This window comes from Aphelocoma coerulescens, chromosome 1A (genome assembly GCF_041296385.1).
Source record: "Aphelocoma coerulescens isolate FSJ_1873_10779 chromosome 1A, UR_Acoe_1.0, whole genome shotgun sequence".
NCBI lineage: Eukaryota > Metazoa > Chordata > Aves > Passeriformes > Corvidae > Aphelocoma > Aphelocoma coerulescens.
The window spans coordinates 70,888,038-70,900,743 of record NC_091014.1 but is presented as its reverse complement, the minus strand read 5'-3'; the positions used below and the strand labels follow the sequence as shown (position 1 = coordinate 70,900,743).

General features: G+C 42.0%; 1 protein-coding gene across 5 annotated transcripts in view; it reads left to right on the top strand.

Moving 5' to 3' along the window:
• The window catches only part of FBLN1 (fibulin 1), a 78,094-nt gene extending 65,726 nt beyond the window's left edge, over positions 1-12,368 (top strand). For all 5 annotated transcript variants that reach the window (XM_069003463.1, XM_069003464.1, XM_069003459.1 and 2 more), the window contains one exon: positions 11,207-12,368. In XM_069003463.1, coding sequence (XP_068859564.1) covers positions 11,207-11,346 — 140 coding nt within the window. In that variant the 3' untranslated portion in view covers positions 11,347-12,368. The remainder of the gene's footprint in view (positions 1-11,206) is intronic.
• The last annotated feature ends 338 nt before the right edge of the window (positions 12,369-12,706 follow it).

Here is a 12,706-nt window from a genome sequence, read left to right as displayed (position 1 = left end):
TAGAGAAACCCAAGTGTTAATGAAATTAAACTTCATGGAGTTGTTTAATTTATAATAAATTGAATCCTATATTTCAGATCTGTCGAATAATGCAGAAAGATCCTTTTTTCATGCTGAAATGTAATTCCTGTACTGTAATTTCATTTTTTTCTTTGGAGTTGAAGCAAAAGGGAAGAGAGAACCAGATTCAGTTTTAGCTAAACTTAAACTAACACTCGTACCCTGGGTGGAAACTGCAAAGGCTGTGCGTACCTGAAGAGTTTTAGACAATTGTTTAAGCAGTCTTTAAAAGAGAGCTTTGCCTTTACATGGCTTATAAATGATTCCAGTGGCCACAGATCTTCTGTGTATGGGAGAGATCTGAGCCAGAGGTGCTGGTTGTGGTTCCAGGCATGGCTCACCTGGTTACACTGTTTTTCTGAGGGGTGTCCTGACATGCCCCTGGTCCTCTTTGACACTTCTCAGTGAAGCACCCAGTATTGCTTTGAGCTGCACTGTTGGATAATGGTTGTTGAACTGCTCCAGGGACACACACATGTATATATTATTTTTATATCCCAGGGTAATGTGCCACTGCAGTCAGCACTGCACCAGCTGGCCTGGGTCATTAGGAGCCCTGTTCATTCCGCTAGTGCAGTACTCACTGTGACTGTACACTGCTGCCTTTCTGTTCCCAGTAGGAGGAACATGGAGGTTGTGTTCAGTCTTACGGAGCTTTGTTGGTGCTCAAAAGGGAAATCTCCTTCTCCTGTCCACCTCTGAGCACACACTCCACCCTGTGGTCAGATGAGTGCTTGTGTGGCAAGCTATGGTTTTGGTTTTTTCAGGTGTTAATCCAAGGCAAGGGGTGGAGGATATAACAGGACCACTATTTTTGATCAGCTTAAACCAACAGTGAAACTACCGTGAGTGTCATATAGCTTATAAAAGTGAATTTTATGTGTCCAAACTTACTTCTGAAGTATTTTATAAACCCTTGGTTGCTCAACAGTTGAAAAATAGGCCTTTTTCCTAATTAAACATCTGGAACATTCATGTTTGAAAAGTATGTTTTTGAAAATCTTGTCCCCAGATACTTCAGCAAAGATATGTATAGCCAGCCACATTCCTCTGAAGCAGTTCTCCAGCAGCATGGAAACCGTGTTAACATCCAACTCTAACTTGATTCTCCAAAACTTTTATTTTGTGAAGTGTTCACCATCAAACTTGATGAAGGTCTAATTCACAATGTTATGATGGCAATATACTTCAAAGCAAGAGGAAATCTATTTTGGTACTTGTATTTTGATTAATGAGTTTTCTGAATCCTTTCACTATAGTTATGTTTGTCAGGTGTGGCATCTTAAGGATTAATGATAACTTCAGAGCTATTTTTCTGTATGTGATTTGATGCCTGAAGTGATGATTACCAAGAAATATTTCGTTTTACAAAGAGAAGCCACTTACTAATAAAACAGATTATATCAGAAAGTATAGAACACCACATAGCAGGAGCCACATCGTTGTTGTGACAAATAATTGAGAGAAATACAGGTAGCTTTCTCTCACACACACACACACACAAAAAAAAAAAAAGAAAGAAAATGAAAAAGACTATTCAGCTTTTGAGAGATGGAGGAATCTCAAGTATACATTAACTTTCTGAAGTCAGCAGAAAGATATCTGGTGGTCTGGGAAATGCCTGCTGTTTGACAACTAGATTGTTCCTTTAGGCACAGTCATGAACTGGAGAGGAGCGGAGGAAAATAATGCCTGTGAGGCTGCCTATGGTGGCAGGAGAACTGGTGACAAAAGACATGAAGAAAGATGAAGTGTTCAATGCCTTCTTTGCCTCATTCTCTACTGATAAGACTGGCCTTCCGGAGTCCTGGGGATCTCAGAGCAAGAGGAAGAGCTGGAGCAGGAAATACTCGCCCTCAGTGGAGGAGGTTCAGGTTCAGGAACATTTGAACAAACTGGGCATAACCAAGTCCATGGGTGCTGGTGGGGTACTGAGGGACAAGTGCTGGGGGAGCTGGCCAGTGTCATTGTAAAGGCACTCTCAACATCTTTAAAAGATTGTGGTGAATAGAAGTTCCCATGGAAAAAGGCAAATGTCACTGCAATCTTCAGGAAGGCCAGAAAGGATCTAGGGAAGTACAGGCTGGTTAGCCTCACCTGAGTCCCTGGGAAGGTGATGGAGCAAATCTACCTGGAAACCATTTCCAAACATCATAAGGACAAAGAGGTCACTGGAAGCAGTCAGCAAGGATTTATGAAAGGGAAATCATGCCTGACCTACCTGACATCCTTCTACAAAAAGATGGCTGGATTAACGAGAAGAGTGGATGTTGCTCATCTTGACTTTAGTAAGGCTTTCAACACCATCTCCCTGAATACCCTCACAGGCAACCCAAGGAAACGTAGTCTGGATAAGTGGACAGTGAGATAGATTGGAAAAAGGCTGAACTCCAGGCTCGTAGGGTTGGGATCAGCAGACCAGCTCTCTGTCAGTCACCAGTAGTCCATTTGAGGGGTTGATTTTGGGGCCACTGTCTTCATCAAGGGCCTGGCCAATGGGCCAGAGGGCACCTGGACAGGGGTGATACAACAGAGTTGTGCTGCCAAGCAGAGGGACCTTGACAGGCTGGAGTAATGGGCTGACAGGAACCTCGGGAGGCCCAGCAAAGGCAGCTCTCACTCTTCCAGGTGCAGGGCGACATTCCCTGATGTCCAATGTTTGAGCATTGCATTTGCAACAGTAGGACACATTAAGCAATTAGAGGTTGATTCACTTCCCTGGCATAGCACTTCCCTGGTCAGTAGGTACTCGAGTAACTGTGTTGGCAGAGCAATTTATGCACTGCACCAAAACCCTACTCTGGCACAACCATTTGTGTAATAAGTAGAAGCCTTTAGGAAAGGGATTTAATTAAACTTCAATGCAAAGCTTTTTACAGAACAAAAAATTGCTAAAATAGCCTAAAATATGTATTTTCTGTTTGTGACCAGGATGTGAATTATTTTCCAACCCTACTGATGAACTTTGTATATTTGTAATGAATACTGAATAAGAAATTACAAATCTTATGGTGACTTCTTTAGAGTTAAGGTCTGAAGAGCCAAAAATTGGCTATGTAGTTTTAGCTTCACACTACAGATATGCATTTACATGTTGTAGACTGAGAGAGCTTGGCGTTCAAGCCTAACCTGCAACTCCTTGTCTATGATTTGATCCAAAGAAACATTAATTCATGTCTGGGTTCATTTTACTCCTGTTCATTTCTGGAATGATGCTATCAATTTACCTTTTATAATAGTCTCTGCCTGGATCGTTTCTCTAGTCCAAAATTTCCTAATTGCCTGAACATTTCTTCTGAAACTATGACAAACGCTCCTAAGTAACACTGATACAGCTGAGATGTTTACTGTTAATTTTGTAAATCTTGGCCTGCAGCATAGAGCAAAAAGCCTTCAGGAGAAAAGAAAACTTGACTTTATAGTCCAAGATCTTGCATTAACATGAGAAGATTGGTCTTGTATTGCTTAAGGGAATCTCATAAACAAGCTTTTCCCCCTCAAAAAGTTGTTCACCACACATTACCACCAGTGTGCCAGAGTTTTGGGCTCCTTGTCTTTAACAGCCACACAACAGCTGTAGGTTCCAGGAGGAACAACCTCCTTTGTGATACCCAAAGATCCATTACTTAGAAAGGGGTAGTTACTGTTGTGTTGTGGTAGTTAGGACTATTCATTTCTGAAATGCCTGTAAGAAGGACCAGGGTCTTTTTTGTGGGGAAACAGAGACCTGGGAACAGCCAAATGCAGGACTTCAGAACACAGGCTGAGATTGTTTGGAGTTTATTAGAAAGTATATATTTAATATATACTTGAGTTTCAGCTCTGTTTATATTCCAGCTCCACAGCTCTCATCACATTTTCTTATGCTTGAATTTTTCCCAACTGATCATTTCATGTTCCAAGTATCCATTTAAAGCACAAGGAAAATAGCTGGAGGAAAAATTATAAGGTGGGGTTTTCTGGTGTCATTGAAATCTCTCTCATGTAGGTGTCACTAGCAGCTCATCCCAAAAGTTCTATCTGAAAACAGATGGCATTCTCTCTCACCATGTAATAGCACATTTTCTTGACAATCCTTCCTGTGCTTCTTTTCAAAGGGAGAACTTTTCAATGGGTTCACAATGGTTTAAAAGTGAAAGAGGGGAAATTTAGGCTGGACATACAGAAGATATTCTTCCCTGTGAGGGTGATGAGGCCTTGGCACAGGGTGCCCAGAGAAGCTGTGGCTGCCTCATCCATGGAAGTGTTCCAGGCCAGATTGGATGGTGCTTGGAGCAACCTGGGATAGTGGAAGGTGTCCCTGACCACGGCAGGGAGGGGGTCTGAATGGGCTTTAAGATCCCTTCCAATCCAATCCATTCTATGGCTCTGTGATTCTATTTCATAATGAGCTTAAGCTTTCACTTACCATCAGGCCTGTCATAGCCCAAAGGTTAGGAAATTTAGGGGGAAAACCAGACATACTTAATCTCACATGGGATTTATTTATCTAATGAGGACTAGACATTCATATATTGCTACCAATATTAGTTTCTGATTCATGAAAGTTAATTTTAATAGTGCATGGCCAAAGCAAACCCCAAAATAGCCTGAATAGCAGCATGTGCTTATTTGAAGGAAAAGCAAATGATGAGACTTCATAGAATCACAGAATCTTTTAAGTTGGAAAAGACTTTAAGCTCATCAAGTCCAGCTGTCAACCCAGCACCACCACTATGTTCACCACAAAACCATGGCACTTGTTTGGCTGCCTTAGGTATTTCAAATATATATCCTATTCTTATTATTTTACATAGTTTTTACAGAGTTTTTAATTTAAAATAGATCTTAGAATTAATAAAAATGTGTGTTTTGTTCTATTTAGGACGTGATTAATAAGTTAACAATAGAGTAATGATTCAGAAAAGTGAATTTTCTTATTTTCATCACTTCATGCTTTCTCAGTAACTCCTTACCATACATCCCACATTTTTTCAGTTCATGGTCAGTTTTCAGCTGACCACAGATCATACAACTAAACAATGATTAAAAAAAAATAGCAAATTATCCTAAATTGATTGTTTGTTCCCAGAAAAAGTTGCTAAATTAGTACTTGCCTATAATGTCAAAGGTGAAGTGTTGCACTAGTGAAAACAGGGTAATACTGCTGGATTCACCCGACAGTAACCAACCTCTGTTGGTTACACATCTCTCTGTTAACTTGCCTCCTGAGAAGAGTCACAGAAAGGACATTGTGTGCTTGCTGTGAGCACAAAGAGAAAGAAAAAGGTGGTTTTTTATTGTCCTTTGGCATGTGGTGACTGGAAAAAACAATATAGCTGTAACCCCATGGGGGAAGCAATGGGAAGGGGACAAGAGGAATAAGAGTTCTCGTGCTTGTTACTTAACACAAAGCTTGAAATGTGGTTGAGGGAATTGATTCCAATTTTGATAACTGTGTTTATTGTATTTCCCTGAGCGTAGCCCACAGGTTATTTGGAAGAATAACTTTTGATTTCGCAGCAGTTGGGATTGTTTATATATATACAAATATATATGCCTGTATATGCAGGCAGGGCAAAGGAGTTTACTGCAGCACATCCCTTCTTCTAGCAGTCACCATGTACAGCCCTCACTATCAGCCTCTGATTCCTTGACTGCTCTGCTAACATTTCTCTGCATGATTTTTTGGGGGATCCTTAAAAATTTAGCTCTCTTGTTCAGGAATGGGTGCAATTTATGTCTGTTCTGTGCTCCTAATGATGATATAGATTTAAATATTTGACTAGACTCAAGAATCAATCCCTGTGGAAAATCCTATGAGCTTCACCTCTGAACCATAAAATGTAACATATTGCAACCTCTCTGCGAATTCAAACCAGTATTTTCTTATGGCAGTATGGAAATAAGCTGCTTGGTTCTGCTTTGCTTTTTGCACACCGTGGTGATCCCTCTTAGAGCAACTTCCTCTAGAGGAAATGCAAATGTGGTGTGAGGAACACCTTGACCCAGACCCCTGAGAGTGTAATTGCAGCAGATTTTGTGGCTAGCAGTGAAAAAAGAGAAAGAAAGGTTTTTTTAAAGAGAAACATTTTAAGGAGCTTAGCATAGAAGTCAGAATTAGGAGTCTGGAGGCAAAATATGAGTGACTGACAATGCAGGGACTTGTCACCCAGAATGAGTTAATGTGGTAACAAAACAGCAGCTCTTCTCCTCAGCTGAAAATGGAACTTCTTAGCAAATCAGCTGCCTAATGCAGAAGTACAAGCAGAAACCAAACACAGAGGTGAATTGCCTGAGGGTCTCACATATTTCAAAGCAGAGAACTGTAATGATATCTTAAAGAGGTATAGACAAACCAAGGAATACCTGTTGCATCTAGAGAACATGTCTTATGAGGAGCAGCTGAGGGAGCTGGGGGCACTGAGCCTGGAGAAAGGGACGTTCAGGGGGAAGCTTCTCACTCTCTACAACTCCCTGACAGGAGGGTGCAGCCAGGTGAGGGTCAGGCTCTGTTCCCAGGGAACAAGAGACGGGACAAGGGCAAATAGCCTCAAGTTGTGCCAGAGGAGGTTTAGATTGGATGTTAGGGAAAATTCCTTTACTAAAAGGCTTGTCAAGCATTGGAACAGGCTGCTCAGGGAAGTGGTTGAGGCAGCAACCCTGGAGGGATTTAACCAATGTGTGGATGTGGCACTTGGGGACATGGGTTAGTGATGGCCTTGGCAGTGCTGAATTAATGGCTGGACTTGATCTTATAGGCCTTTTCCAATCTAAACAATTCTATGATTCTCTCTGGTTAAAATACTAGAAATGCTGCTGAAAGGCTTAGGAATATTAACAGTATTATCCTTGCTGTCTTATTTATCCCATCTTCTCTGATAAGCAAAACTTCAGTAAGTCAGTGACAGTTACTCAGATTATTGGCTGTTGTCATTGCTCTCACTTAAAAATATGTATTATATATTATTTAGGTTATTGTCCTCACTACACATGGTGACGTGCTTTACCTTAGAAAAAAAACACAAAACAGAAAGAAGAAACAGGACGGGAGAGTAGCTCGGGGTTTTAATTATAGAGCTTTAGGAGTTGGGTCATGGTCAGATGATTACTGTGACATCCAAAAATTTGCTGCCTCTCACTCAGAGGCTTGTTTGCTTTCACAGATCAGCAGGTGGAAAGGATAGCCATAGATCCTGTTTACAATAAGGGCAAAGTGTGCAAGAGAAAGAAATCTTATTTTGTTCTAGAAGGAGGTCAGCAAATCATGAAGATACCCAAACAGATTTGGGATGTGTAATGACATCTGTGCTTAGTTAACAAAACAGCAAATCCAAGCACAGATCATGGAAGGCATTCTGCCTAGCCCATGACACACGACATTTTCTGCAAGTTCAGTCTGTGTTCGGGTCACAAATTATGGACCAAAGAGAATGAACAGCACCAGCAGCTCATCAGGCTGGAGGGTACCAACACTGGTAGATGTGCCTGCAAGGAAGACAACACAGATGCTTGAGGTTGCCCAGCACATTGGATTCAGCAAGCAGGGAATCTCCGTGTTAATACATAATCAAGGATTCACCCTGTTGTTGTTGTTGTTCCTCTTCTTCTTCTTCTGTGCTAGCCTAGCTGAAGTCTGATATTGTTGGAAAAGAATTGGGGTGAACTTCCTTAAATGAACTCACCTGCTTTGTCAATGGTAGAGCCTGTAGCTTTGGTCCCTGAGAGGATCAAATGGTGGTATGTGAGAGCCCTCTGTTTTCAAATAATTTCCTGAGCAGCCCCACTGGTGCTCCTGACATCCTGCGGACAGTGACTCACAGAACAGTGGGCACTTCTTCAGTGGTCCAGGACCAAGTACCAGTCTGCAATTATCCCCATGGCAATGAGTGGCTCCATCCAGCTACTTTGGACTTAGGTAAAAAAGAGATCAAAAACCAGCTGCTTAATTTTTACATTTTCTGACTTCCCAGTGCATTTAAAAATTGTAACCTTCCTGTTACTATAAGGGATATTTTTATACTTAGTGTTCAGCTGATACCTGCCAGACCACAAATCTGGACCCGCCAGTTTGCCAAAAGGGATAGTGAAACAGCATGTTTATGCAAATGTTGCAGTATCTCACAAATCCATGTCACTTGAAACCATACAGAATTATAACATGTGGCTTCTTCAAATGTATCCTGGGCTAAACGCTTTTGAGATACTGACTGATTCGTTGAGCCACATATGCAAATACATGGACCGGGCCTGGATCAAAAGATTTTTCTTTAGTCTTTTGTTTGTGTGAGTCAGCCCAAACTGCTGGTCTTGTTTGGGTCTGGCAGAGCTATGCCTCCCCTCATAGGTGACATGAAAGGTACGAGACAGCAGAGAATCAGACACAGAAAGCATCTTGCATGGTTTCCACCTGCATTTGCCCTTGAGTTTGGTGGAGAAAAGTACTCAGGTTTTCCATTTTAGCACTTGTCACAAAACAAAAATGCAAAGCTCTCAAGGAATGAATCTGCCAAGAGCAGCAAACCTCTCATGCTTTTGTCCAGTAGAACATTTCAATGGTTTCTCTTGACTCTTCATTTTTCATTCTACCCATTCAGAATGAATGCATCCTTACACATACGCTGTAGCACAAAGCCACCTGCCTGTGTCATCCTGTATCATCCTCATTCATTTAATGGAAGATAAGTGAAATAGTTCCTGCAGTGGTGGTCATTTCAGGATCATCTAGAGCATTGGCACAACAAACTGTAGAAGTAACTATTGTCAGAGTATTGTTTCCTTCTACATTCCCTCAATTTCTTGCTTTAATATAGCTGTCAGCATGCATGGCATTCACTTCTCAAGCCACTTTATAGGCTGGATTTTAAAACTGCAGCAAGCGAACTGTGTCAAAAGGCACTGCCCCATGGACCATAGTGTTTTCCTGTTGCACCTTTTTTCCTGCCTGTTAGCAGGATGCATCTCAACAGAAATAAGAACATTACTAATGGCTTTGAATGCTGCATCAGTGATGTGCGAATGTTTGCCATACTGTGGCATAGCACAGCAGAGAAAACACAATTTGCAATCCCACCTCTAGAGTAGAGTAGACTCTAGTGGAGTAGCACAGAAAGTGTAGAATCCTATAATAGGATTGCCAAATGAAACCAGCAGCCTTTGCTCTCTAAGGCTTGGTGATGAGTGCAGGAGCTGCTCACAGGGTCAGTTAAAGCTTGCCAGCACCGAGTGATTTCAATGCTGTGCATTTCCGTGGTTCTCAGTTACAGCAGTGCCTGCAACAATGTGATGCGTTGTTAGCAAAATGCTTTAAGTGCTACCGTAAAGGGAGGGCAATTTCAGCAAGGCTTTTCTGTTTCAATACATCATCTGCCAAGCCCAGCCATTTTTATAAGATATAGGAGAGTAGCCAAGAAAACTAAAGAAAATAAAAGTATATATATATATATATATATGCATATAAATTGTAGGGGGCAGGATGCTTAAAAAGTGTATTCATCAAATATGGCAGGCAAAGTGACTGTGGTGAGAAGTTTGCAATTTCACTGCATGCTGAAGATATTAGTTAGTGTTTGAACAGGACAGAACTGTAATGTCATCACTGCCTTAGGAAAAGGCGCTGACAGCCTACATAAGCAAACGTTTATGTCTCCCATCAGATCTCAGGCCAGTGTGTTCATAGGGAATGGCTGTAGGAGCTCAGCTGGGACTCCATGATGGTACTGGTGTGCTGTGAAACATAATCCCCAGCACGCAGGAGGAATACATCTTAAATCATCCTTCCTTAAACTGTGCATTTCCTTCTGAATCAAACACCCTGTCAGAGCAGTCTGTTGTCAGAAGGAGGTGTCTGTGGAGGCCGGTCCCCAGCAGACTCCCCGTGCCTGCTGGCTGACCTTGGCTTCATGTGATTTTGGCATTTGGGGACATCCTTTTCGGATGACAGCAGTTTGGTAGCTGCCTACTCTGTAACACCAGACCCAGAAAATAAACAAGAGGTGAGAATATGCTTAGGACCTGATCTGGAGCCTTGGGGGTCAACGGCAAAGCTTGAGTTGACTTTGTTTTGTAGGTCTGAAGCTTTATCACTGTTCTGTGTAGCCACATTGCATCAAGGCACAGATAACTTCTCGTGACCCAGATGTGCCTTCTCAGGGTCCTCTTCCGCACCCTGCCCAGAGCCTAGGAGGCCAGTGTCCACTTCAGGCCCTGCCTGAGCAGTGCTGGAAGAGGGCTGTATAACAGCCGAGGGTCCGCTTGTTCTGGACCCTGCCCCACACGTTGCCTCCTCAGTTTGACTTTGGCCCAGCATCATCCATGAGCCAGGCTGTGATCTGGGTCTCTGGCTGAACGTGGCTGCCCCTGGCCTGCCCTGCTGGTGAGTGGGACAAGCCCTGCCCTGCCACCCTCTGAGGACTCTGGCCGTCTCCATCCTGGCACTGGGGCTCCTCCATGGCAAACCAGTCACAGGACTGGAGCCCTGGAAGACACAGCTTACTTCTCCCTTACTGCTTCCTTCCTTATCAAACCCCAATGCTGGCGAAGGAATGACCACCATCCACATGAGGATGACGTAGGAGCAGATGCAGAGATAGCCCCCTTTCCTTATTAAACTCAATTCCCATTGTGTCCAGTGGGGTTGTCCATCCATGACTCAGCACACTAATAATTGACAGATGGGTGTCATTCTGATGTTCACAGGGGAAGGGTTGATTTTACCAATGCATTTCAGATAGCTTCTACTGTTCCAAATGAAATGGGGTTTTCAACCCGATACCAGGAATTGCATGGCATTCCCAGGTGTGCTCATGAGCAATGTGTGTTCTGGGTTACCCAGGGAAATCTCCTTCTGCCCTATGTAAAAGTAGTGTCACAGCATGCTTATTGAATGTATGTCTCCAATTAAAAGGTAAAAAAAATTACTGATTTCAGAATATATAAGAGGGTTTTGCCATTCACGACATCTTAGTGCTCATTATAGATCTTCAAGGTATTTTGATTCAAAAGTTGTATTTTATCCTTCTTTTGCAAGCTTTCTTGCAAGCTATTTATAGACCCAATAAATAAAATACCTTTCCCTGGGCTATACTGAACACCAAAGGTGGTGTAGCTCCCCCAGACTTAGCTAGATTCTCCTGCTAATCTCAGCAACCTATTTCTGTCCCAACAGGTGTAGTTCGCCAGGTGAGACCCATAATTGGACCTTTCCATGCCATCCTGAAACTGGAGATGAACTACGTCATGGGTGGGGTGGTGTCTCACCGCAACATCGTCAACGTCCACATCTTCGTGTCTGAGTACTGGTTCTGAGGGACACCCACAAGCAAGTGCTCCAGCCTGAAACATTACCACAAGCTATTATGTCATATACTTGTTTTTAAAACCCAATAGTGTTCTTTTTTGTTTTATTTTTAAATATTTGGTTTATAGTTTAAGACAAATAACAAGCTATTACATTGATTAGACATAGGGTGGAGCAAATTAGGTGAGCCTGATGTAGTTGTTTGTATAAATACGTAGTGTGTAAAACTGCTCAGCTGCCTGGTGGAATTTAAAACTTTTCTAAATGTTTGGACAGATCTCAACTATTGCTCCTTGTCCAGGTAACTGAGTGACAGGCTGTGGAACAAAACAGATGTCAGAGTTCATTGGGATGAGTATATGGTGTCTTTGGATGGAAGAAGTTGGATAAGGATTAATAATTTCACCTCAAATTAACTACCTTGAGGAGGATTGTCAGAGAGTGATAAATAGTTCATTTTGGGCCCTCTAAATAGGCCCCCAGAATTGCTATTAATGCCTGAAAAGTTCAGCCTGGATATTTAAGAAGTGTCATTCAGCTGCAGCTACCAGAGGAAGTGCAAAAGGAACTAGAAATACTTAGAGACTAACAAGCTATTAAAGATAATAAAAAATGCTCCTTTTTTTGGGTACTTATTATTTGATTGTAAGATTGTTTGATTCCAATTAAACAAGTACCTCTCATTGAAATTAATCTGTTACAGGAACACAGCATATTGCCTAAATTCCAATCTCACCAGTACTCAGCAATACACGGGAAACTCCGACCTTATCTCCTGTCTGTTATCAAGCTCCATGCCATTGTAAAATTGGTAAAAAAATTAGCATGTTAAACTGTACATTTCCCATGCACCAAACCAAGGCATATGTAATATTATAAGGAAAATCTCACAAATAAATGAATGTTTAATGTATTTTCTGGCCATAAAAATAATGTATCTTTTTTATTACAGAACAGGAAAGAAATAACTCCATGTTTCAGTTTGTTATGTTTGTTAAGATATGAGGAAATAAAGAAGGTCAGATGGAAATACTCTGAAGTATGCCATGGTTTCTGATTCCCAGGAAAACAGCATGATAGAGCTTTTGTAAGCAAGTTCATGATATACATATTCCCCACTCAAACCAGACCTCCTTGGTCTTTATTGGCACTAGGCATGGAACAGGTTGCCCTGAGAAGCTCTGGCCGCCCCATCCATGGAATTGTCCAAGGCCAGGCTGGATGGGGCTTGGAGTAACCTGGTCTAGGGGAAGGTGTCCCTGACCATGGCAGGGGGTTGGAACTGGGTGAACTTTAAGGTCAGTGTGATCCTGCTACCTTTACTTTTTAAATGAGTGTTTGTGGTCTAGGTCTGTTTGGGAGGATGCT